The sequence below is a fragment of the Sorghum bicolor genome, chromosome 3, assembly GCF_000003195.3.
Source record: "Sorghum bicolor cultivar BTx623 chromosome 3, Sorghum_bicolor_NCBIv3, whole genome shotgun sequence".
NCBI classification, from domain to species: Eukaryota; Viridiplantae; Streptophyta; class Magnoliopsida; order Poales; family Poaceae; genus Sorghum; species Sorghum bicolor.
In genome coordinates this window covers 9245334-9270174 of record NC_012872.2, presented here as the reverse complement: position 1 = coordinate 9270174, position 24841 = coordinate 9245334, and the positions used below count along the sequence as shown (strand labels likewise).

General features: G+C 44.2%; 1 protein-coding gene across 3 annotated transcripts in view; it reads left to right on the top strand.

Annotated features, from left to right (window-relative positions):
• The window catches only part of LOC8072354 (serine/threonine-protein kinase ATM), a 71589-nt gene extending 48600 nt beyond the window's left edge, over positions 1-22989 (top strand). For 2 of the 3 annotated variants that reach the window (XM_021456013.1, XM_021456011.1), the window contains 33 exons: positions 984-1031; positions 1665-1769; positions 1876-1962; positions 2195-2497; positions 2586-2698; positions 5649-5715; positions 5802-5876; positions 5956-6075; positions 6460-6624; positions 6703-6804; positions 13509-13660; positions 13760-13961; positions 14042-14089; positions 14169-14252; positions 15016-15099; positions 15242-15322; positions 15406-15495; positions 15956-16018; positions 16423-16563; positions 16662-16718; positions 16803-16862; positions 18976-19070; positions 19165-19273; positions 19911-20000; positions 20346-20425; positions 20514-20592; positions 20683-20729; positions 20855-20954; positions 21059-21190; positions 21290-21424; positions 21507-21572; positions 22214-22354; positions 22439-22989. In XM_021456013.1, the coding sequence (XP_021311688.1) occupies positions 984-1031; positions 1665-1769; positions 1876-1962; positions 2195-2497; positions 2586-2698; positions 5649-5715; positions 5802-5876; positions 5956-6075; positions 6460-6624; positions 6703-6804; positions 13509-13660; positions 13760-13961; positions 14042-14089; positions 14169-14252; positions 15016-15099; positions 15242-15322; positions 15406-15495; positions 15956-16018; positions 16423-16563; positions 16662-16718; positions 16803-16862; positions 18976-19070; positions 19165-19273; positions 19911-20000; positions 20346-20425; positions 20514-20592; positions 20683-20729; positions 20855-20954; positions 21059-21190; positions 21290-21424; positions 21507-21572; positions 22214-22354; positions 22439-22516 (3399 nt within the window). In that variant the 3' untranslated portion in view covers positions 22517-22989. The remainder of the gene's footprint in view (positions 1-983; positions 1032-1664; positions 1770-1875; positions 1963-2194; positions 2498-2585; positions 2699-5648; positions 5716-5801; positions 5877-5955; positions 6076-6459; positions 6625-6702; positions 6805-13508; positions 13661-13759; positions 13962-14041; positions 14090-14168; positions 14253-15015; positions 15100-15241; positions 15323-15405; positions 15496-15955; positions 16019-16422; positions 16564-16661; positions 16719-16802; positions 16863-18975; positions 19071-19164; positions 19274-19910; positions 20001-20345; positions 20426-20513; positions 20593-20682; positions 20730-20854; positions 20955-21058; positions 21191-21289; positions 21425-21506; positions 21573-22213; positions 22355-22438) is intronic. The other variant, XM_021456012.1, reaches the window with a different exon arrangement.

Below are 24841 nucleotides of genomic sequence, written 5' to 3'. Positions count from 1 at the left end.
AAGCTTGTAGACATACTATCATCCCGCCATGTTATTTATTTTGGGTATTGTTCGATGTGTCTGCTTTTATTTTCATCGAATATTCAGGAGACCTGTGTATTATTGCATTAGGAAATTTTATGTGTATCACATTAGCGTTGAATCACCTAGAGAGAACAATCTTATTAGACCTGCTTTTATACATTTATAAGGCTAAACCCAGCTCATGGTGGAATGTGTGACATAAGTTGACGTATAACTCTGTGAATCAGAGGAAATCATGTGTGTGGGTGTGTTATGTTTGGGGTTCCTTATCCCCATGTACTCCTTTCTTAATGAAATGATACACAACTCTCATGCATATTTGAGAAAAAAAAGAAATCATAGGTCAGAATGAAAGGGAGATAAAATGACACGTCACACGTGTGGCAATGAAGAGGTAGGATGCAGTACACATGCATGCAGGAATTTTAGAGTTGTCAAGCTGTTCTTGCATTGCATTGCATTCTTGCGCACACCACACACACAGTTGTATACCTGCCTAGGTATGGTGTATGTCACCTCCTACTGTAGCTAGATCATCTACCATCTACTCCGCACTCCACTATTCCTTGCTGCATACTGTTGCTTGCCATTGCTTGTAAAACAAAAGAGCAAGGTGCTATCCTTCCTATATGACAGCAGCAGCAACTACTAGTACTCATGAAAATGATTGAATACAGGGATTACTTGTCTATCAACATAGGAGTAGCTATTTGCTCCTGGGTGTGACAACATAGGAGTAGCTATTTGCTATAAATGTGTTTGATGTTTCTTGTTTTAACGGTACATCACTTTTACTTGTAGTGCGGTCCTACTCATATATGCATCAGTGCATGCACTGTATTCCTGTGTTAGTGGACAGATGTGTTTATACCTTAGAAATTCTGGGGTACCATGTCTTGATATTAGATAGGGAGAATTTCTGCATCCAATGTCTCTTTTTTAACATGTTTATTCTCTAGGTATACTGGCTTTCTGTTGATTATCTTGTTGCTGCCAAAGCTGCTAGTGTAAGTATGCCACCTTATCTGCTGTTATGTATTGTTTTAATCACCAGATATCTATTTAGCTTTCATTCAATTTATTTCTGAAACCAGGGTCCAAGGTAATTTTCCTATTCGATTTATAACCTTATGCCTTGATTAACGGAACCAGAATGCTGTTTTGTGTGAATCCTGGGACTCCCTCTCTTGAGTGTTTATCACAAACACACACTAGTTTTCTCTGGTAGACATTCACACAAGTAGTTTCTGTTCCATGTGGCCACTCTAGCCCTCATCATTTTCTTATCACCGCCCCGGTCGAGTTTTTTTTTATATATATAGCTGATACAGGGCTATACAATTGCCAATGATACCCTCCTAATCGATCCTCGTTATTCTCTTTAACTACAAGCTCTTTTATGTTACTCTTGTTTTCTCCCCTTAATATAATGATGCACAGCTCTCCTGTGCGTTTGAAAAAAAAAAGATATTGCATGTGAAGCTTCTTGCTTTCATGACGATTTTTATGCGAAGCTCATCATCTGTGGTCTGCAAGGCAGCCTTCAGCAATAGCAAAATGCTTGGCCTTTAAGCTTTTACAAAAAAATATTTTATTCAATTTTGACTCCCATCTAAATAAACATATCTGTTTCTTCACAGCGATGCTCATGTGACTTTGCCGTATTAATGTATGTTGAGCTTTGGTGTGAGGAACAATTCAATAGGCTGGCATTAGGACCTCCAGAGTTTTCCCACGAAGAGTCGGTCAGCCCTTTTTTCATTTCTCCATTTTTTCTTTAGATTTGTTTATGTGTTTGATTTAGCTGTGTTATATGCTTATATTGTTATTTCTATTTCTCACGTTTTTCAGTTGCCGCCACATGTTGGTCTGTTGGTTGCTGCATTTACTCGCATAAATGAACCGGACAGCATTTATGGACTCACACTAGCCAATGAGGTTATGTTAAATCCTTTTCTTTTGTGAAGGTTTATATTTTGTGAGTTCTAGTCATGCTTAAGATGGATATGAGCATTTTTTTTCCGTCTCCCATTTTCTGTTATAATCTTTTATTCATCTCCACAATATATTTCAACCTGCAAAGCTCAGGCTATGCTATGTATTTTTTAGGTACTTTACGACCTACAAGTTATGTACCTAAGATTTGCTTATTATTGTTCTTCTGAAACAGATAGCATCTCAGCTTATTAGATATGAGCATGAAGGTGATTGGAGTAGTGCACTTGAATACTACGATTTACTCGTAAGGTCAACGCCAAAGGAGCATCTTGGCAATTTAACTGGGTCGGTGTTGACTGGACCATCTACCGTGTCTTCTAGAGCAGAAGATACAACGTTGAACTGGAAAATGCACAAAGGTCTTATGAGATCCTTGCAGAAAACTGGATGTAGTCATGTGCTTGATGTCTACTGTGAAGGTTTGACTCACCAAAAAGGGTGTCTTCAACAAGACGCAGAGTTTATTGATATCCAAGTTAGTATTGCATCTTTCATATGACGGTTGCATTGTGTTGCTAAACTTCTCCCATAATTTGTTTCGTGTTTTATTGCCTATCTTGCAGTATGAAGCCGCTTGGAGGGCAGGAAATTGGGATTTCTCCTTTTTCATTCCATATTCTTCTTCGTCTTCAACCCGCACTCGAAGTTACTGTCTTTTCAATGAAAATTTACACAGGTTCTGAGGTTCATAATATCCATTTACTCATATTGATCAATGTTCTTTACAATTTTGGGCAGAACTTACTTTCTTTGTTTAGTGAGTTATCCATTAACTCTTTCACCTTCCATTCCAAATTGTAAGTTGGTTTGACTTTTTGAGTCTCACAACTTTTGCTATGCACCTAGATATATATTATGTCTAGATACATAATAAAAGCTAGAAAAGCTAGCATGACTTATAATTTGGAACGGAGGGAGTATATAGAACAACATTCAGTGCACTTTCGAGCACAAAGCAAAGCATCTATATCCTTAGAATTATATTGAATATAATGTTAGGGTATAGTCAATACTTACCGCACAAGCTCAAGGATCTTATAGAAACAAATTAACTTATTAAACCTTGCCCAACAGTACATATAAAGATACATAGGTTAACAACACATAGTTGATGTTTCATCATGGAAAAATACTTTTATAGTATATAACTTGATTAAAACAATATTAAAATGCATGAGTAGTGTGGCAAGTTATGACACCACCAGCCAGGGTTGAACCCTGGGTCTCACAGAAAGGGGGCCTCAGCAAGTTATATCACTTCAGGATGTTCCTGGACGGTCTGGACTTGGCTCCCTTTTGTTGACCATATGGTTGAGGGCTATCTTTGATGCAATCCAAGGGGTCAATTTTTGTTTAAAACAATATTCTTTTGCAACAATTGCCAAATCCAAATGTTATATTGGCATTGGACTAAATTGATTTGCTAAATGACTTACATTGAGAATCAGAGGGAGTAGCATCATTTAATGAAATCCCATTCAAACTAGAGGGACCAGGGTGCTCGAAGGTAGTGTAAGTACCTCTCTAAAGGTTACTTTGGAAGCCAAGATCCCCGCCAGGTTCCCTGCGATTTCCCGGGGCAAGGAATCCGTGGGGCGATCTCTCCCACGCCAATTTTTGGCGACGTTTGGGAGCTCGCGAGACGTGGGATCTCAGCCCCCTTCCCTGCGTTTTCCATGAGGTACGATTCTGCGAGACAATAGGCCAGGAGCGCTTCCCTGGCACCTGCTCCCAAGAGCCGCGACGCCGCCTCCAACAGGACCACCACTCAGATGCGGCAGTTGACGTGCGGCTCGCCCGTATGAGTTGAGACGGCCTTGCTGCCATCCAATGCCTCTTCCGCCCCCACCACTCCCGGCCTGGGCACCCTTATTCACACCCACACACCCGGCAGATGGTCTCCAGCGCCGCATACCCGACTGTAGTTGCAGTCCCCGCCTCTGGCAGGGTAACGCTGGCCTCGGTTGGCCACTGCCTTGCATCGTTGACCATCTTGCTCTACTTTGCATCCGTCGGATTGCCTGTTCAGGAGTAAGAAGAGAGGCGGCAGACATCTAAATTATTTCTTCTAGATTTCTTCTCAATTTTTTAAATTTTTTAGACCATTTTTGTGCTCTGCTCCGGTGATATTGCCTATTCAGGAGCAAGAAGAGAGGCGGCATTTTTTCTGTTTTTAAAGATAATTTTTTATACATGTGATTTACCTCCTTGTTTCCAAACAACGACAGGGAATTGAAGCCCTGGTGGTGGGGCTGCCCAGGGAAGTGCATTGCCACCAAAATCCGTCCCAGGTGCTTTCGTTCCCTGGGTTAGGTTCCCTTCACTTCCAAAATAGCCCTAAAGGGTTTGGTACTCCCCTTTTTAAGACAAATCTTGGGCCCATCTTCCTATGCCAAATTCTTTTAGAATCATCAATAGAACAAGCGACTGTTCTAATGTAATGCATGTTTTTTTCTTCATAGAATCGACATTTATAGGGATTAAGCATTATCCTCTGGGAGTTACCACCCCTTTTGATCACCAATGCATGTCATTTTACGATTTCTGCCGGTCGAACCTTTTAAACACTTTGACCATGAACACATACACATAAGAATTATGTGTATTGACAAAGTAAAGTATCTTTTACTAGGTTCATCATGGATAATACTTTAAAATATTTGCTCATCTATGTTTGAAATAACATATTCTTATATAAATTACTAATCAAAGTGTTTCTTTTCCTTGTAGACCATGTCAATGGCCTAAGCATCATGCATTAGTGATCTAAGGCATGGCCAGTTGCATACATATATATACTTACAAAGCTGCAGTTGTATAAATGCCTGTGTGGTGCCTATCAACTTTATTTTGGCTAGATCATCAATCAACTACACACACTCCTACAAATAAAAAGCAAGGGGGTAACCTATATGTTAGCAGTAACTACTACTCGTGCTAATGAAGCTGGTTTAACACAGGGATTACTTATATCTATCAATTACTGAAGCTTTCTGGGTTGTGAATATTGTTCTTCTCGAACAACAGAGGAGGGCTTCATGTCATTTCACTAAGAAGAGATCTAAAAATAAAAAGTAGAGGCCAAAGTGCCTATTCCTGACACAACTCGCACAAACCCAGTAGAAAAAAAAAAGAATTTCATATGTGCCACGCTCTAGAGACTAACAACCACGACCAGCCGATCTCCCTAAAATGGACTAAGAGTCTGGGGTGAGTGACTTAAGGAGTAGCTCATAGAGCGCGGAAGCTCTAGACAAGCACCACAAACTACTTTTACTGGCCACTGTTTGCACCTTTTGCAGAATCACTTGAGCATTTGTGCTTTCCCCTTTAAACATGTATTCCTGTGCTTCCAATGTTCCCAGGTGACTAGAATGATGAAACAGTTAAGAACTTTTATCATCTCCTGAGGCACTCCTGATAGCACTGCCCCACCAGCTAGGCAGTTAGAGAAACGAGATGCCGATAAACCAGTTGCAAGTCTTGATTTTGTTTAATTTCTGCAATCTTCTTCTGTGAGAACCAAAGTTGATTGGGTCTTTCAGTGTGTATGTTCTTTGTTTTGCTTACCTTTAGAAACCTGTTTCCTAACTTATGATATTTTTTACTTATTGTGCATGCTGCAGTTGCTTAAGAGCTCTGCAGAATGGTGATTCTGAGGAGTTCCATGCAAAACTTTGTCAAACCAAGATGGTATTGTTCATAGCCATTTTTGTAGTCACTTTCACTAGTGAAATTCTGTTAATGTTATTTTGAAATATTTACTTGCCCTCTTCCAGGATCTTGTCTTGGCTTTGTCAAACACTAGCAAGGAGAGCACGAAATACATCCACTCAACCATCCTTAAATTACAGGTGATGACTTCTTATCTTATGATGGTCTACATGTTGGTGGATCAGTCAGGTGCCTTATCCCTTGCTTTGGTACCTACAGATTCTAGATCATGCTACTATGGTTTGGGACCTGCGTTGGAACCTTAATCCCAATCAAACATCAAAATCTTCCGTAACCAAGGAATTTTCTCATATATCTACTATCCCTACAGGGATACAGGTTCTGCACACATCTCTCTTGCCAATTCTATCATTCTGTTTCAGATGCATGCAATTCAGGAACTTTGGATATGTGTCAATTTGTATGATATTTTTGTATTGATGTGTTGAGAATCTGGAGAAGGGACATATATTCAGTTAGACCTAAGTACCTAACAGTTAATGTTCCTTGCCATTTTTTTATATTAGTTCATTCTCATTAGCTGCTTAATTTTTATGCTCGAGATGTTGTTCATTTGGCCAAATACCACTACAACACCTTTTCCTTTGTAGAAAGAAATATGTTGTACAACTCCACAGTAATGTGAAGTCTTTTACTCTATACCATTGTTAATTGTTTTTGTTTCCCTTGTTGGCTAATATCTCCTTACCTTTTTCTGTGCAGTTGGAGTTGCTGGATAAAGAGTGGAACTTAATTGTGTTCCAAGCAGAACGGAACCTTGATCTTTTTGAACCTTTTCTGGCATTTAGGCGTGCCCTCCTTAAGATTTTAGGTTGTGAAGAACATCTTGTAAAACATTTATTTCAATCTGCTTCTGCGCTCCGGAAGGTGGTCATCTTGTTTTCAGCTGTGTCCCTGTTTCACACAATATTCCTTGTTTCACTATGATTATTTTCGTGGATACAGGGATTAAGGTTTTCTTTGGCAGCGGCAGCTTTATATGAGCTCAAAGAACTTTGTTTTCACAGAGATGAGGGCACTATGCCAAATACCTATTTCCTTTCACGGGTACATACTTTACAATTGGGTTATCCAACTGATGATTTTAGGAAGAAGTTTATTTTTGGCCATCGAACTATCGCCCAAGTCCTATTTTGGCCATCAAACTCCAAAACTGATATCTTTGGCCATTGAACTATCAAAACCAGACAACTTTGGCCATAAGGCTGGTTTGAAAATGGTGGCTTTGCCTATATATGTTTTTTGTAAAGATAATGGAAATATGATTAAATCTCTAAAAACTCATAACTGTGGCCAGGAAAATCTTGTAGTGCAGGGTCTCTTATTTAGGTATAGAAGATGACAGACTCAGTCAATAGTTAGATGGCCAAAAATAGATTTCTTGATTTTGTTGCACTATTATTTGAGGTCCAAGGTCTATATTCATAATATGTTTAAGCAAGCTTATGTAGCTATTTGATTTTGGTAAACTATTCTGTTAGAGAACTAATTTTCCTTGATTAGGCTAACCCTAGGAGGGTAGCAATATAGTATAGCATACATGGGCCTCATGGGCTTAGCCACATGGGCCAATACTCACTCCTATACTCCAACACCCCGCCCCCCGCAGTCTGAACTACCAGCGCAGCAGAGTTTGCAGACCGGTCATGAAAGAAGTCAACACACAAGCCCCCCCCACAGACGCAACTAGCCACTGGTGATGTTGAGGCTGGAGCGGAACTCGGTGAAGGTCGAGGACGGGAGATCCTTGGTGAAAATGTTGGCGAACTGGGAGGTGGTCGGGACGTGAAGGACCCGAATATCGCTGATGGCAACCCGATCTCGGACGAAGTGTAGATCGATCTCCACATGCTTGGTCCTCTGGTGCTGGACCAGGTGGGTGGAGAGGTACACCGCACTGACGTTGTCGCAGTAGACCAGCGCGCTCCGGGAGAGAGGGCTATGGAGCCCGGCGAGGAGCTGCCGGAGCCAGGAAGCCTCAGCCACGCCGTTAGCTACGACCGGCTGGCGCTTGGATGACCAGGACACTAGGTTGTCGCCTAGGAAGACGGCGTAGCCGGAGGTGGAGCGGCGAGTGTCCGAACACCCGGCCCAGTCGGCATCAGTGTAGACGATGAGCTCGGTGGAGGACGACCGTCGGTGAAGGAGGAGACCGAAGTCGACGGTGCCGCGGAGGTAGCGAAAAATCCGCTTTAGAGCGATGAGGTGTGGCTCCCGGGGATCATGCATATGTAGACATATCTGCTGAACTGCATATGTGATGTCTGGCTGGGTGAATGTGAGGTACTGAAGTGCACCGGCAAGACTGATATGCAGTGGGATTTGTCACTGGGGTGCCCCCGGCCTCTGAGAGCTTGCCCTGTGTGTCAACCAGAGTGGAGCAGGGCTTGCAGTCAGTCATCCCAGCTCTCTCCAGTATATCAAGAGTGTACTGTCGTTGGTGAAGGAGTAACCCGGCAGGATGAGGCTCAACACCGAGGAAGTGATGGAGTGCACCCAAATCCTTCATAGCAAACTCCTGCTGAAGAGAGGCGATGATCCGGCAAAGGAGGGACTCACTAGAGGCAGTGAGGATAATGTCATCAACATAGAGCAGCAGGTACGCAGTCTCACGCCATGGTGATAGATGAACAGAGAAGTACCTGACTTTGCCTCCACAAACCCCAGGGTCAGTAGAAAAGCAGCAAACCGGTGGTTCCACGCCCGGGGGACCTCCTTGAGGCCATAGAGAGAATTGTTGAGCCGACACCATGTCGGGACAAGAAGAGTCAACAAACCCCGCCGGCTGGCTACAGTAGACACCGGGACAGTGAGAACGCCATGCAGGAAGGCATTCTTGACGTCCAGCTGATGCACGGGCCACCCGCGAGTGAGAGCCAGCGATAGCACCGTACGGACGGTAGCCGGCTTCACCACTGGGCTGAAAGTCTCGTCGTAGTCGACACCGGGGCGCTGAGTAAAGCCTCGGAGAACCCAGCGAGCCTTGTAGCCCTCAAGAGTGCCGTCAGCCCGGCGCTTGTGAGTCCAGATCCACTTGCCGGTGACAATGTTGGAGCCCGGCAGACGAGGCACCAGATCCCATGTCTGGTTGGCAAGGAGCGCCGCGTACTCCTCTTCCATCGCGCGGTGCCAGTGAGGCTACAGCAAGGCCTCGCGGACAGAAGAGGGTAGGGAGACCTACGAGTCCCTGGGCATCGCCGCAAGAGCTCGAGGTTGCAGGGTACCAGCCGCGTATCGCGTCACCATAGGGTGAACATGACGCGGGTGTCGGTGAAGAAGCGGTGGGTGGTACACCGGCGTCGCGACACGGGTAGCTGGGGGCCTCGGCGGCGGTGTCGGTGTCGCTGGCGGAGAGGACGTTGCCGGTGGCGTAGGTGACCCCGGCGAAGAGGGGGCCACCGGTGCCGACGGAGGCAGCGGCGCCAACCGGGCACGTCGCTGGTAGACGTGCACCGGCTGGGCGAAGCGTGTCAGTGGGGCTGGAGTCAGAGTCGCCGACCCGGGACCCGTGTTGTGCGCAGGGGCCGGTCTGGAAAGTGACCCCTTGAGGCCTGGGCAGGGTACAAGCCTTGGGGTGTAACGGGCGAGCTGAGGCACGGCCCCGGGGAGAGGCATGGCATAGCGTTACCTACAGGAAACACCGACAAAGGTGGCTCGACCACCGGGTCAGTAGGGAACATAGAGGATAGGTCAAGGTCCAGGGTGGAGGCGGGAGTGGTGAAAGGGAAAGACAGACTCATCGAACACCACATGGCGGGAGATGAGAATGCGACGAGATGTAAGGTCGTAGCATCGGTACCCCTTGTGATCCGGGGAGTATCCGAGGAAGACACAGAGGGTCGAACGGGGAGCCAGCTTGTTGGGAGCGGTGGCGGTGGTGTTCGGGTAACACGCACACCCGAAGACCCGAAGGTGATCGTAGCGAGGAGGGGTACCGAAGAGAGCGTGGTGTGGTGTGGGAGCTGGGCAGGCAACGGAAGGAAGGCGGTTAAGTAGGTAGGTGGAGGTGTGCAAGCCCTTAGCCCATAAACGAGCAGGAAGCGAGGCCTGAAGGAGAAGAGTGCGCACGGTATCATTGGTGGTGCGAATCATGCGCTCAGCCTTGCCGTTCTAAAAAGAGGTATACAGGCAAGACATGCGCAACTGGACACCGTGAGAGAGGAAGAAGGCACGAGAGGTGGAGTTATCGAACTCTCAACCATTGTCACACTGGACGGCCTTGATGGTGAGGCCGAACTGTGTGGACACCCAAGCGAAGAAGTGGAGGATAGCGGGGAAAGCATCATACTTCGCACGTAAAGGAAAAGTCCAGGAATAATGCGAATAATCATCGACCACCACAACATAGTATTTGTATCCAGAAATACTGATGATAGGAGATGTCCATAAGTCGCAATGTACAAGGTCAAAAATGCAGGCCGCATGAGAAGAACTATGAAAAGGAAGACGAACATGACGGTCCAGTTGGCACGCATGACACAAATGCTCACCGTGAGGCCGAGTACATCGAACATCGGAACTAGGACTGAGCTGCATCAGGGCATCACGTCCAGGATGGTCGAGGCGCTGGTGCCAAGTAGTGGAGGAAGTAGTAGTGGCGAAGGCAGCTGACAAAACAGGTGAAGAAGGCCAGGCAGACGCCGGAAAGCGAAGAGTGTAAACGGGCCCCGTGCTATCACATGGGAGCAGAGGACGCTGGGAAGCCAAATCCTTCACAACAAGACCAGAAGAGTCAAACTCCACAGAACAGGAATTGTCAGCTATAAAACGACGAATTGAAAGAAGGTTGTGAACCATAGAAGGAGCAACAAGAACGTCAGGAAGACGAAAAGAGCCATGGGGGCCGGCGGCATCCACAGATGTGACAGGAAGAAGGACCCATTGGCGACCATAATGGACGAAGGAAGAGAGAAAGGCGGAGGGTGAACAGAAGAAAGTATACCGGGGTTAGGAGTGGTGTGGTAAGTAGCCCCACAATCGGCGACCCACTCCGGCCCAACAAGTGGTGTCAGGGCCATGGTGCTGAAGGTGTTGGCCAAGGCCGTCTGGTCCCAACCGGCAGGCCAGGGCCACGTGATGCGGAGTACGCGCTGGGAGGTGCCGCCCACGGGGTCGCTGAGGGGAACCCCGGGGGAGCACCAGCGAGCATGGCCGCCGGCGGGCTGGACCGGCCACATGGAGATGCGCCCTGACCATGGGTTGTGGAAGGATGGCCAGGGTGCACCCTGTGGAGGTGTCGGCGCCGTGTTGCCCCCACGACCTGCACCACGTCCCCCGCCGCGGCGACGGTGTGGACGGACGCGGTGGGGGAGTAGCGGCGAGAGCAGTCGAGGAGGTCGAGGACCATGGCGCGGAGGCCGATGTGACCGAAACTCCCTGCTGGAGCTCCTCCATGACGAGGTCGTCTCGGACCTGCAGGAAGGTGGGGAAGGGCCGCTGACGGGTGCTCCACGTCTGGAGGTGAACGTAGCGATCGCTGAGCCTGCGGAGGACGTTGAGGACCAGGATACGGTCCTCCATGGGCCAGCCAAGGTCGCCGAGAGAGCCCGCCATGCCCTTCATCTTGCGGCAGAACTCGCTGACGGAGAGGCAGGGAGGCCGAGGAGCTGCTCCGCATCGGCGATCTGGCGGGCCAATGCATCGGACGCATCTCGCTTGCGCTCCCAGGCGATCGCGGCCTCACGCACGCGGACCAGGCCCTCCGCAGCAGCGGCCCGGGCAGCGACGAGGGCGGAGTTGGGCCCCGTTGTGTGGAGGTGGGAAGCCGTTGGCGGAGGCGGGGCGGGGAAACGCAGGAGGGTGTTGTTGGCGACGGCTGGCATCACCAGCCCGGCTGCCATGGCGGCGGCAGCCCCTGCAGCTATGGCTGCGGCCCCTACGGCCGTGGCCAGGGCATCGACGCTGGCCAAGGCGCCTGTGGCGTCTGCAGCAGTGGCCATGGTGGCGGTGGCGACGTCGGTGGGTGAAGGCGCCCCCTGCGCACCGGGCGAGCGAGCCCCAGACGCAGGCGCAGGCGGCGGGCGCGTGGGCACAGCTCCCTGCGGGCGCAGGCCAGGCCCGGACGGCTCGCCAGGCGCGGGCAGACGCGCTCCAGCCCCCTGCGGGCGCAGGCCAGGCGCGGGGGCCAAATCGGCGGCTGCAGCTGTGATTTGTGCCCAGTTTTGGGAGGTAGAGAGAGGGGAGAAGTGGGAGAAGTAGGTGGGGGGAGGTGGGGAAGGAGGATGCCGGCCGGCCATGGTGGTCCGGCGGCGGCAGCGCGCCGGCCAGGCAGGGGCTGGCGGCGGCAGCTGGGAGGGAGGAAGTGGAACCTAGTCTGGTACCATGTTAGAGAATTAATTTTCCTTGATTAGGCTAACCATAGGAGGGTAGCAGTATAATATAGCATACATGGGCCTCATGGGCCTAGCCACATGGGCCAATACTCACTCCTATACTCCAACATATTCTTATCACCCTCATTGTTTTGTTGTAAATGGAGTTCTCATGTGTGCTGCTTATGCAGTCTCCTATGTTATGGTTCTGTCAGTTCAAGTACAATGTTCTTAAATTCCCTCTGGTTTATTTTCTAGGCTTACTAAATTTTCAATATTTTACCAAATGCATGGAGTTGATGTTATTTTCTTCATTGTCATCTTTTGTTTCATTCTTTCTCCTAAGTGTTTATACATTTATTATTTCTTACCTTTCCAATAAAGAGATATATGGTACTATTACCCAAGAGTTTCTTAACCTTAGTGTATTGTCAAAATTTTGTTATTGTCTTCATGCAACAATCTCGAGGTAGTTGTCTATGTAGCCTATACTACAAACTTTAGGCTTTTTTTTTTAGCCATAAATACAGCAGGGGAAGCCCCCACTGTTGGTATATAAATTCAAATAAATAAACTGAACAACAGAAAGAGGGAAAGAAGAGAAACACCAGGAGAGAGTCAGCCTTGGAGTCCTAAAGAGGACAGAAAGGTTGCTCCGTTTGAATCACAATGTCTATAGGCCTGCAGTCTAGCTTCCTTCAAAAAATTTTGCTAGCTTTTTAATTCTAAGGTTCCATATGGAACAGCTTTTGATTGTAGGAATTAAAAAGGAACTGCTTTGCTCCTACCGGAATCTTGTGTAGTTCCGGCCTTCTAGATGGAATGTAGTTCCAGATTAATAATCACAGAATTGTATTGCTACAATGCTACCATAATCCATGTATTAGAGTAGGGGTGTATAATGAGCCAACTGCACTTTTTTCGAGCTTTCTTTGAAATTGACATAATCTTATTTATTGTGGTCTCCTGAATTGTTTGAGACCCAACTTCAAACGGAGCTTAACGAGCCAAGCTGAAGTCAAAAGTTGTTCAAAAGCTACTCATTTTTATTTTAAAAGAAAAATGAGTTCAATCAGAGATTTTTAAAACAAGCCACCGAGCCAGCTCAACGAGCTTTTTGTCCAGCCAACGGATCATTACAAAGTTTTGAGAATAGGTTGAGCAGCACTTTTGTTTATTCTGTACTGACAATAGTTCAACAAGTTTGATTTTGGAAATATTCCAATATGAGCTTTATTTGAGTTGATATAGTCAGTTTACTAATCTGCCTTTCCCAATTTCAGTTTTTGCCTAAGCAATAACCTAGCCTGAAGACCAAAGTTGATATCCTCTCAGTTGTCATGTTAATATTGCAGCATGTTTGTACTTATAAATCGCCTGTTTTTGTAACCTATGATCAATTGGTGTTCATGTTCTGATATTTCTACATTTGCTTTCCAGCTTGAAGAGGCTAAATTGCTCAGAGCTCAAGGGCAGCATGATATGGCTATTAGTCTTGGAAAATACATACTACAGAAGCATTCTGACAAGAAAAACCTGTCAGATGTCTATCGATTAGTGGGAAAGTGGCTGGCTGAAACAAGATCAAGCAAGTAATCATTCACACTCGGTACCTCATATTTTGTCTGTCAAGAACTACATCCATTTTGCCACATGTAATAATGTGAATGTTCATGATGGTTACTTTGTAGCTCAAGAACTATCATTGAGGACTATTTAAGACCTTCTGTAGATCTCTCTGAATTTGAGAAGAGTACAGATAAAAGGTACATGTCCAGGCAGTGTCGAACACATTTCCATCTGGCACATTATACATATAGTTTGTTCAGAAGCTATGAGGAAAGACTCTCATCTAACGAATGGCAAGCAGCTCTGCGATTAAGGAAATACAAGGTGACTTATTATTATGGCAATTCCAATCAATGTTTGACTTGAAACTGTAGTTCTTTCACCAGAAATTCTATTTAATGCAGACTAGGGAGTTGGAGACACTGATTAAAAGACTCAGAAGTTCATCTAAGGCAAGTAGATGACTATAACTTTTGATGTTTCTTGATTTCCAATCCTTCTGTTCTTGGTGCTAATCTTTCAATTGATCAGGGTGTGAAGACTGATTACTCGGTAAAAATCCAAGAGTTACAGAAACAACTTGCACTTGACAGAGAAGAAGCAGAGAAGATTCAGGTGCGCACATTTGTTTACCCACGTGCAATATGTATATCAAATTTACACTTCCATGACCTCTGAATAAATAAAATAATGTTACTTCCTGTTTTTTTAATTATGTTTACCTTGCCACTCTCCATGTTTAAGACCATTCTTCCAACTCCAGTGTAACATGTACATGCACAATGCATCAGCGTACTTCCAACTCAAATGTAACATGTACATGCACAATGCATGAGTTCATGTATGATTAGTAATATCATTCAAAAATCAAAATGTTAAAATTTCACTGTTCTTAAAGTTTATATCAAAACCTAGATCCATTACAAGCTTTGTTGTACACACATGCCTAATTTAAGTATCAAACAAAAGAGTAAGGTGCTGTCCATCCTGTATGGCAGCAGAAGCAACTATTAATGCTAATGGTGATGATTCAACATAGGGATTACATGTTCATCACCACATGCTTGGAAATGTATTATAACTATGAAGCATTGTGTCTTGCAGTTTTAATAAATGAGGTGCAGCGATGCGGCTTCCATAGGGGCACCAAATTCTCACTCATTTATGTATCTTTGCCTTAGAGAAGAAACTGCCCAAAAACAAAAATAATTTCCCTAGAGGGGAGCCCATTTATGTATTTCAATCATAAATGAAACCAAGCACATAATTTAATATTTATTGTTTCGTTGTACTTGTTAAGAGCTCTTCAGCATATCCCAGTTAATATGTCCAATCAACTTGTATTTTCATCTTTCCTCAACATGTTTTCTCTTATTAGGATGATCGTGATAATTTCTTAAACCTAGCGCTTCAAGGCTACCAACGTTCAATTGTTGTTGGTGGCAAATATGACCTACAAGTGGTATGTGATTTGTATTTGGGTATCCATATTCCATACATCTCTTGCTAACTGTTGCTACACAATTTTTCTTGTTTAACCCTATTATATTTTTGTTGGGAATTAGTTTTATTTTATTTACATTACATTAACATTTGCTCTTCAGGTTTTCCGGTTGGTCTCGCTGTGGTTTAGTCTTTTCTCAAGGGATCAAGTTGTGAAAGCAATGTTGAAAACAACAAAAGAGGTTTTCCTTTTACTTTCATTTCTGGATTGCATTGGTACTTCTGTCAGTTTGATTATATGTGGTATTTCAATTTTGTTGTGTAGGTCCAAACCTACAAGTTCATACCACTGGTTTATCAAATTGCTTCGAGACTTGGGAGCTCCAAAGATGCTCAGGGGTCAACTAACTTCCAGGTACATGTATCATTTTATCTTGTTTTTCTGTATATTGATAGTGTTAGGGTATTGCATTCACGTTGCATTTTTGGGAGGGGTGTTAAGTATTAGTGTAATCTCCCTAGTCTAGGTTTTTCCTCTTGTATCTCCTACTCTATATATAGTCCCCATTGGGCCTCAATAGAATCATCCAGTTCAGTCTCCCATTATTCATAACATAAAGAACAATGCAGCTCTGGTATCCTGGGGTGTGGGCATCCTCATTAGCCAGAAATACCATGTTGGAATGTTCCAAAAAAATCAGCACATAATCATGTACGTAGTGTACATAAAGTTAAGCATAGCTGCAATAAGTCAGTTTGAAATTCATCCTAGATGGCAGAAACAAAATACTTAACTTGATTTTATGATGATTTTTAAAAAATTGCAGCATTATTGATTTTCTGGAACAACTAACAATATTGCTTTTCTGTGGCAGATTGCATTAGCTTCTCTTTTGAAGAAAATGGCTGTTGATCACCCATATCATACAATATTCCAGGTAATATAGTTGTTGATCTTACATGCATATGGAAAAGTCATGATCAAATACGACTTCCATGTTTTTACACTTCTTTGTTTACTAATTGCATTTGTCAATAGTATTAACAACTAATGCTAAGAGCAAACAAAAAGCACTGTGTCTCGAACTTATAGACATCTCAGCTTTGGTTGAACTGTATCCATAAATATTTTAGAGGGATAAGGCAACAGAAAATAGTCATACGTAAGCCAAGGATCTGACTAAAATATTTAGAGTGCACATCTCAGCTTAGATCTAACATAATGTCCCCAGCAAGTCTAGTTTATGCTTGTCAAGGCAATTCCAGTATCTCTTAATCTCAGATATCAGATTTTTTTTCCTGTTGTTTAGATCTAAGAAATAATTATTTTGTTTGTTTTCAGCTTTTGGCTCTAGCAAATGGTGATCGTGTCAAAGACAAGCAAAGAAGTAGAAGTTCTTTTGTTGTAGATATGGAGAAGAAGCTTGCTGCAGAAAATTTATTAAAGGAGCTGTCTTCCTGTCATGGACCTCTAATTCGTCAGGTTCTGCTTAAAATTCTATTCAGATGTTCTTATCTCTGAAGGGGATCAGATGTATTTTCTGTTATAATTTTTATGATCCTTATTTGGACATCTTATAGATGAAACAAATGGTTGAGATCTACATTAAGTTAGCAGAACTGGAGACCAAGAAGGAGGTTAGTTCACTTTTCAAGCAGGAACATGGAATTTTTTTTGTATTCTCAATGTTAACGTATTCTTTTCATCTAACTTATTGTCAGGACACTAACAAAAAAATTCCACTGCCCAGGGAGGCCCGCAGCATTGGTCAGCTTGAACTAGTGAGATAACATCTTGCGAACTTTACTTTCGTGAACTTGTTTGTGCTTCGGTAATAATTGGAGATACTGTTAGAGTAAATAGGAATAGTATCACATTGTGTATCCACATAAGGTGTTAGTCCTATGTACCCTATATCATCAGCCTATGAGGCCCAATGCAATATATCAAATATTCCACCAATTATAGATGGGCAGATCTGCCCGGCAACAGCGACACGCCAGATCTGGCTGCCTCCATGGCAGCGCAGGGTCGAGGAGTGTGGCCGGCCCTGGCCGCCACCACGGCGGAACGGGACGGGGCGAGATCCATCTGCCTCCATGCGATGAAGATCAGGTGTTGATAGTGACAGCCGGCGGCAAGCCTGGGGATGAGGCGGCAGCGGCAACCTGGCGATGACGTAGGGGAGATCTTGATCTGCTGTGCGACAACGACGATGGCAGCCGGATCAATAGGATCGGACGCCTAAAGAGGGGCGTTGCCCCCGGCGGAGATCAACCTCTCCTCGGGGGGGCGCAGTGCAGAAGCCGCGGCGGCTAGGGTTAGAATCTAAACCTAGTGTCGTCTTGCTGGGTACAACCGATCTGCTGCTGCTGTATCTTTTTGGTTTGCCCGATCACTGATCGGGATTGAGTCGCCCACGGCCCGTCGACCTCGCGCGTTCTACTCCGGCATCGACTTCATCGACACCGTCTCCGAGTATTACGTGCATTTTCTTCGAGCAACAGGGCTGCTATTGGTGTCGCCTCATTGGGCCACAACACCGCTGTTCGTGTGTACGCTTCGCCGTTGCATCTCCATTGCCGTCATCTGTGCATCGACGACTGTGCTGCGCAATCTCTGCTGCGCCATCCGTCTGCACAAGGTCTTCATCATCGAGCTGCCACTACCCGCGTCGTCGCTGAGACCTGCTCGCCGACGCATCTCTCCCGCATTACTTCTTCTTCGTCCAGCACAACCGCACGGTTGGGGCCTTCTCTCTTGTACGCTTGGTATTGGCAACACCGATGTGTGCTTTCGTCCCCGACGTGCTGCTGGATCTGGCAAATCCAGCTGCACCTCGGTGCTCAGGCGGCTTGACTGCATCGACTTGGGCATCGACCCTCCCGTTCCTACCCCGTCTGCCTTTATTGCGTCGTCGCCCTTCTTCTACGACGGTCCTGATTGCATCGACTTCGGCATCGCCCCCTTCCACAATGACTGCCTCGACGCGTCTCCGTCATTACCATGGCGCCCCTTGTGTGCCTGCAGCTCCATCGACACGCAACCCAACCACAACTATGTCGACCTCGGCCATCTTCAGCACGGCTTCTTCAACCACGGCTATTGTGCCCTTACGCTCGGCTACCTCGACATTGGCAGAAAGGGCTACCGCCTTGCATGAGGACTCATCGGCTTCTTCTCCGGCCACAGCATACGCGGCGCATCGACTGTTATGACTGCAGGGGGGATGTTACTTATCAGCTTCTTCTCCAGTCTTAACGTCTGTAGCGCTCCCGCTGTGACTACGGGGGGATGTTACAGTAAATAGGAATAGTACCACATTGTGTATCCACATAAGATGTTAGTCCTATGTACCCTATATAATCAGCCTATGAGGCCCAATGCAATATATCAAATATTCCACCAATTATATTCTCCTTCAGATAAAGCCATCTTTTTCTAGAGTGATGCCCAGGGTGGGGGGACATGGGCTGCAGAGGGCTTTCTCTAAATCTTGCTTGCTTAATAACTTCCATGGAGGAGAGCCAGTGGTATGCTAAAAAAAACTCGACCTGCAGAGGAAAGAACGATCCCCAATCAACTAGCCATCTCAAGTAGAAACATGATAATAATAAAAAATGCTTGATTTGACATGTTCAAACCATATCAAGTGATTTCAAAAGAACTTCTATTCAAGCAGTGGAGAACAGTTTGAATAAAATAAGTGAAAATGTGCTTACATGAAAAACTTAGCCAGAGTTTATTGTATATTTATTATGTTCCATTTCTTTTATCTTTTTTAGTTGTTTGTATGCCTATTAATCGATTTTATTTTCTTTAGTTGTTTGTATGCCTATTAATCAATTTTCAAGTACTTAGACCTTTTTCTTCTTTTCCCTTTGACTTCATCAGGTTCCAGTTGTGACTGCTACTGTTCCTGTTGATCCTAGCTGTCGTTATGAAGAAGGCTCCTTTCCACATTTCACTGGGTTGACTGACTCTGTTATGTAAGTTTGATCTTTAGCTTTACACATTACTTGCTAGTTGCTCCTGAAGATTGTGTTTCTCATATTTTTAGTGTTGTGGCCATTCTCTTGGCAGGATCATGAATGGAATTAATGCTCCCAAAGTTGTAGAATGTTTTGGCTCAGATGGTAACAAATACCGCCAACTTGCAAAATCTGGAAATGATGACCTGCGACAGGATGCTGTATGTTCTTCTCTTTCATTCTAATATCTAGATTTATATGATTATTTGGCATAAAGATTTTGAAAGCCTGCTCTACCTACTATAGAGAATGTTCTAGTTGCACCTTTTTATTCTTTTTGCAAACATATGGAACTATGTAGTTTCGTTTTCAACCTTCTATAACAAGAGTTTTACAGAAATATTCCATATTTTATTATTATTTCTAATTGTTTGGCAGTACTGCCACAGATATTGTTGTCTCCATTAGCACTACTGCCACAAATATTGTCTTCATTAGTGTTACTTATAGGTACATTGGCATAAATGCAGCTAGTATACACCTAATTTCTAGCTGCAACCACTATTGTGTATAGAGTACACATGTTTGCGTGCTAAACTAGTATTTAATCATATTATAGGTAAATAGTTCCCTATGGTAACTTTTAGTAAAGGTGCTTTATTAGACTCTAAGCCACATGTCCTGTTTAGTTGCACCAAGTTTGCTTATTTTTCTCTTCCCTGTAATGTTACCTTCCTCTAAAAGAATGCTATCTGATAATTTTCCCTAGAAGAATCTCAGTTGAGTTATTAGAAGAGAATCTATTGTGTGCAACTTATATTTTGGGATGAATTTTTAACATCAATATGACATTTGCAGGTGATGGAGCAATTTTTTAGTTTGGTAAATACATTCTTGCAAAATCACCGAGATACTTCTGAAAGGAGGTTAAGAATCCGTACATATAAGGTAGCGGTGAATGCCATAAATTTGATACACTCCTCTTCTCTATATCTGGCTCGTGAAATACTGTTTGTCATAAATTTCATCATTCTTTAGTGTGCCATTAAAGTTATTAGTGTTGCTATTCCCAAAATGTACAAAGCACATTAGGAATTGCACTTGTGAAGGACTACCAATGAATCTATAGCCTGTTTAGGACAATTATAATAAATGTATAAGGGCACCACTTCTACATAATGGAACTTGTAATGTTGGGAAAACCTTATGAATCATACATTCATACCCAACCATATTGCCATGCTCATTTTGAATGTTGTGACAAATTTCTGACTACTTTCTCCTCTAACTCAGGTTGTTCCTTTCACCCCAAGTGCTGGTGTTGTTGAATGGGTAAATGGTACTGTTCCACTAGGCGATTATCTAATTGGGAGGTCTCTGTAATACATGATCTCAGTTTTTATATGTAAATTATATTCTGAATGCTTCGTATTTATTTACCTTTTTCTTGGGGTTATACAGTACTAGAACTGGTGGAGCACATGGACGATATGGAATTGGGGACTGGACATATCTTCAATGCAGAGAGTACTTGATGAGTGTATGTCCATGTGTTGTAGAGGTTTTGTATTCTATTTTTTCTAATAGAGTGATGAATGCATTTCCAATTTGAAGGAATTATATTTTGTAGGAAAAGGACAAAAGGAGGGCATTTCGTAAAATCTGCGACAACTTTAGGTCTTTCTTGATCTCTACTTCCATTTGCCAATAATCCAACATGTACATACATGCATGATGCGTCCATGAAAATCATATCTAGTGTTTCTCTAACTATTATTTTCCCTTTTTTCTACAATAACCAGGCCTGTGATGCACCACTTCTTTCTTGAGAGATTCTTGCTGCCTGCAGATTGGTTCCAAAGTAGACTTGCTTACACAAGGAGTGTAGCAGCAAGCTCGATGGTAATTTCTTTTAGTAGTCTAAGTGCAACTTGAATCATTGTCTGGAGCTACAGAGACTACTGAGACTAACTGTATGTTGCCTATTTTGTTTTTCATGGATTCAGGTAGGATATATCGTCGGTCTTGGGGATCGTCATTCCATGAATATTCTCATCGACCAAGACACAGCTGAGGTTGTACACATTGATCTTGGTGTTGCATTTGAACAGGGTCTCATGCTTAAAACACCTGAACGGGTATGTGATGGAACATCACATTCTATGTTCCTGACCTTCTGTGAATATCAATTGTCAGTTCTTCGTTTGTAAAACACTTTTTTTTTCCTCTACTTGTAGGTTCCATTTCGGTTGACAAGGGATATTATAGATGGCATGGGTGTTACTGGTGTTGAAGGTGTGTTTAGAAGATGTTGTGAGAAAACTCTCTCTGTCATGAGGGCGAATAAAGAAGCATTGCTCACTATTATTGAAGTATGTATACTGTCAAATATTATTCATAATTTTAAGAGACTTCATACTTTAGCTCCTCCTGAGACTGGATCGAATGTGTCAGGTTTTCGTTCATGATCCTCTATATAAATGGGCACTCTCACCACTGAAAGCCTTGCAACGTCAAAAGGTAACTACAAACATTTGCTGAACACTGTTTTCTTCTCATAGCACACCTTGGTCCATACAACTGAAATTAGTGGTATGCCTGTTACGACTTGACACGTAATGAGTACGACCAGTATCCAGTAGTATGGATGCTTTTTTCTCACCAAATGTAACTCTTACATAATAAGCAAATTTAAGGATCTGATAAACAAGCAATATCCCTTTTTTTTGTCATAACTAGAAAATGTGCCCGTGCGTTGCAACGGAACCTGATACGTATAGGAATCTGACTTTGTATCATTGCTAGACGCAAGTTGTTATTTGCGTGGGTCATGAGTCGGGTCACATATGAGATACGCAGGTATTGGAATCGGACCTTGCGTCATCACTGGGGGTGAGTTATTCTAACTCGTATGCGCATGGGGTCATAAGTTCGGATCAAGTAAAAGACATGAGACAGAAGAAACTCTACACTATCCGGGTAGTTAGGGCGAGGTGGACAAAAAAAGTGACATAAAATTTTGGCTCTTGAATATTAGGTTTAGATTTAGATATGCAAGTTAGGCTAGGCTAAAGGACCTGATCTGACTAAAAAAATGGAAATGCAGTGGTCTTTGACCATGCTGTTGAACACAGATATACTTTGTATGTATTTTTTTGCAGGAAACAGATGACACTGATTCATGTTTGGATGACTCCCAAGAGGCTTACGATGGCAACAAGGATGCAGCTCGTGCTATACTCCGTGTTAAACAGAAGTTGGATGGATATGAAGATGGCGAGATGAGAAGTGTGCAGGGCCAGGTTTTATCTTCGTTATACTGAAGCATTCAGATCTTTATACTTATGTTACAAAAGTCAAGTTTATCTTTATATTTGCCTTTTTAGGTCCAACAACTCATACAGGATGCGGTGGATGTTGATCGGTTGTGCCAAATGTTTCCAGGGTGGGGACCTTGGTTGTAAGCGCCATTGAAATGGATGTAAATTTTGATCGAAGGCAAGAGCAACTTTTTTTTCACTGCTTGTGAGGTTTTACTCTTTTGGGGTGTTTTTCTCCTCACCACCCTCTCAACGTTCCTACAAGGTACAGCTAACCACCTTTGGGACCCTGTACATTGATGGGAAGCAAGGACGACATTTGGATGCAGGTGGGTTGTACCACTCCTGAGTCCTGATAGCTGTTTTAGAGCCAGGGGTCAAGTCGTCCACACAGAGACAATGGGTGATAGCATAGTGAGGCCACATTTTTTTTGGGCTATCATGCAGCGTACATTCAACTGCTTCGATGGTTGGACACCGTATTTTTGTTCAGGAGTACTTTGTAAAGATTGAGGTTGTTTTGTCATGTATATAAAGGGTTTGTTTGATCTTTGATGACAAGTACATGTGTACTTGTGTAGCACCAAATTACGAAGGTTATTAGATGCATTTGTATATACCGTGCCCCCTGAGAAAATCAACAAGAGCTCTCACGTGGCCGCCACGCTCAGTAGTCGTCGAAGTGCGAAAATCATCCTCGGTTTGGCAGAAGGATTTGTTGGCTGCATCACAACTAACATAACTGCAAACCATGTCATCATCTCTCGGGTTAGCAAACCATAACAGAACTTAAGATTTGGAAGAAAAAAAAATGTCTTTAAGATTTGGAAGAAAAAAAATTATCTACCTCTTTTTTATATCTACCACACTAGTACGCAGGGTACATAGGTTAGCAAATGTTCCCAACCATTTGCATGTGTCACCATTTGTGGACATAACTTTTATAAGTAAATTGCTGCTACTGGCGTCCTCCCTCTCATCTGCATGTAGCAGCACCTAGGTCTTCGGCTGCGAGATGGCGCGCACACCGTGTGTAGAGCCAGTCTTAGTGGGGTTTCACCAGTATGTTATGCATATTTATTAGAGCGTCATGTCAGTAAAATTGTACTTTTTGCATGAAACAAAAAGAAGAGAGAAGGAAGTAGTTTTACCATGGTGAAACTCTACGGGTGTTGTTTTTCACGCGGTGAAACGTGATGAAATCCCCACTAAAGGTAAGATCGTTTTACTATCTTGCATGTGATCCAATCATTTTGTAGCAATTAAATACTTTGCTTAGCCTTGAAAACAATAAAGTAAAATATTTTATTGCTAGGGTTATTTTATAGATGGTTTTATTTCAATCTTGATAACGTGTTGGGTATGTAAAATCGTACAGTGACACTGTCCATTGACACCGGTCTTATTTGCGATCGGCAAGCACCAGGCACCTGCGACTGTTTAGCCCGACATACCTCCGACAGCCACCTAGGCTAGACCTTAGAGGCTCGGACTGTTTTACCTCGACATCGGACAGTCAAAAATTGACTTAGGCCTTGTTTAGTTTAGTTCAACCATGAAAGAGCATCTAGGCCCCTAGTGGTTTCGGTGATTAATGACATTGTTGATTACTATGACTAACGTGTGTTTTGCAGAAGCAAAGTCATAGGTAAGGTCATGGTATATAGATACTCGATGGACAGGGACGTACATGGCTACTTAATAGTGGAAATCGTTTCGGTTTTCAAAGGATGGATGGACATCGTCAAGGCTAGACTAGGTCTAAGTGCCATATGGTGAAGAAGGGCACTTGGAGTAGTTTAGGACTTTGTTTTCTTTTAACCGTACTATTAAGAGGGGCTTTGATCTAGTAGCTTGACTTAGGCAAGGCCTTAGGTTTAGGTGTGGTGCACACTTGGTAAACCTAGCACTAGGCAGCTCAGAGATAGTCCTTAGATCGAGAGGAACAAACTTCGTTTTGAAGCGATCGCGTTTCAACGAAGTTTGGGTGCCCAAAGGGGCACCGGACGCTGCACCGGACGCTCTGTGAGTGCGTCCGGTGAGGTCCTTAGCCGTTAGAAAAGCTTGGTGCTTAGGGTTAGGCACCGGACGCTAGCACCGGACGCACCGGGTAGCGTCCGGTCCCTTACCCAGGGAGCTTGCAAAGTTCCCCTGAGCACCGAACGCTAGCACCGGACGCACCGGGTAGCGTCCAGTCCCATGCGCAGGGAGCATGTAAAGTTTTCCCGAGTACCGGACTGTGCACCGGACGCTGAGAGTTAGCGTCCGGTGACCTGTCAGAGAAAAGAGCAGGTAGCCGTTATGAAGCACCGGACGCTCGGTGCAGTGCGTCCGGTGCAACATAATGTGCGTCCGGTGACCCCGTTTTCAGTGGAAAACGGTTGGCCGACCTTTGGACTTCGTGGATAGTATTTATACTCCTCCACCTCGTCCATGAGAGCTCTCTTGCCCATTTGAACATCAGAGAAA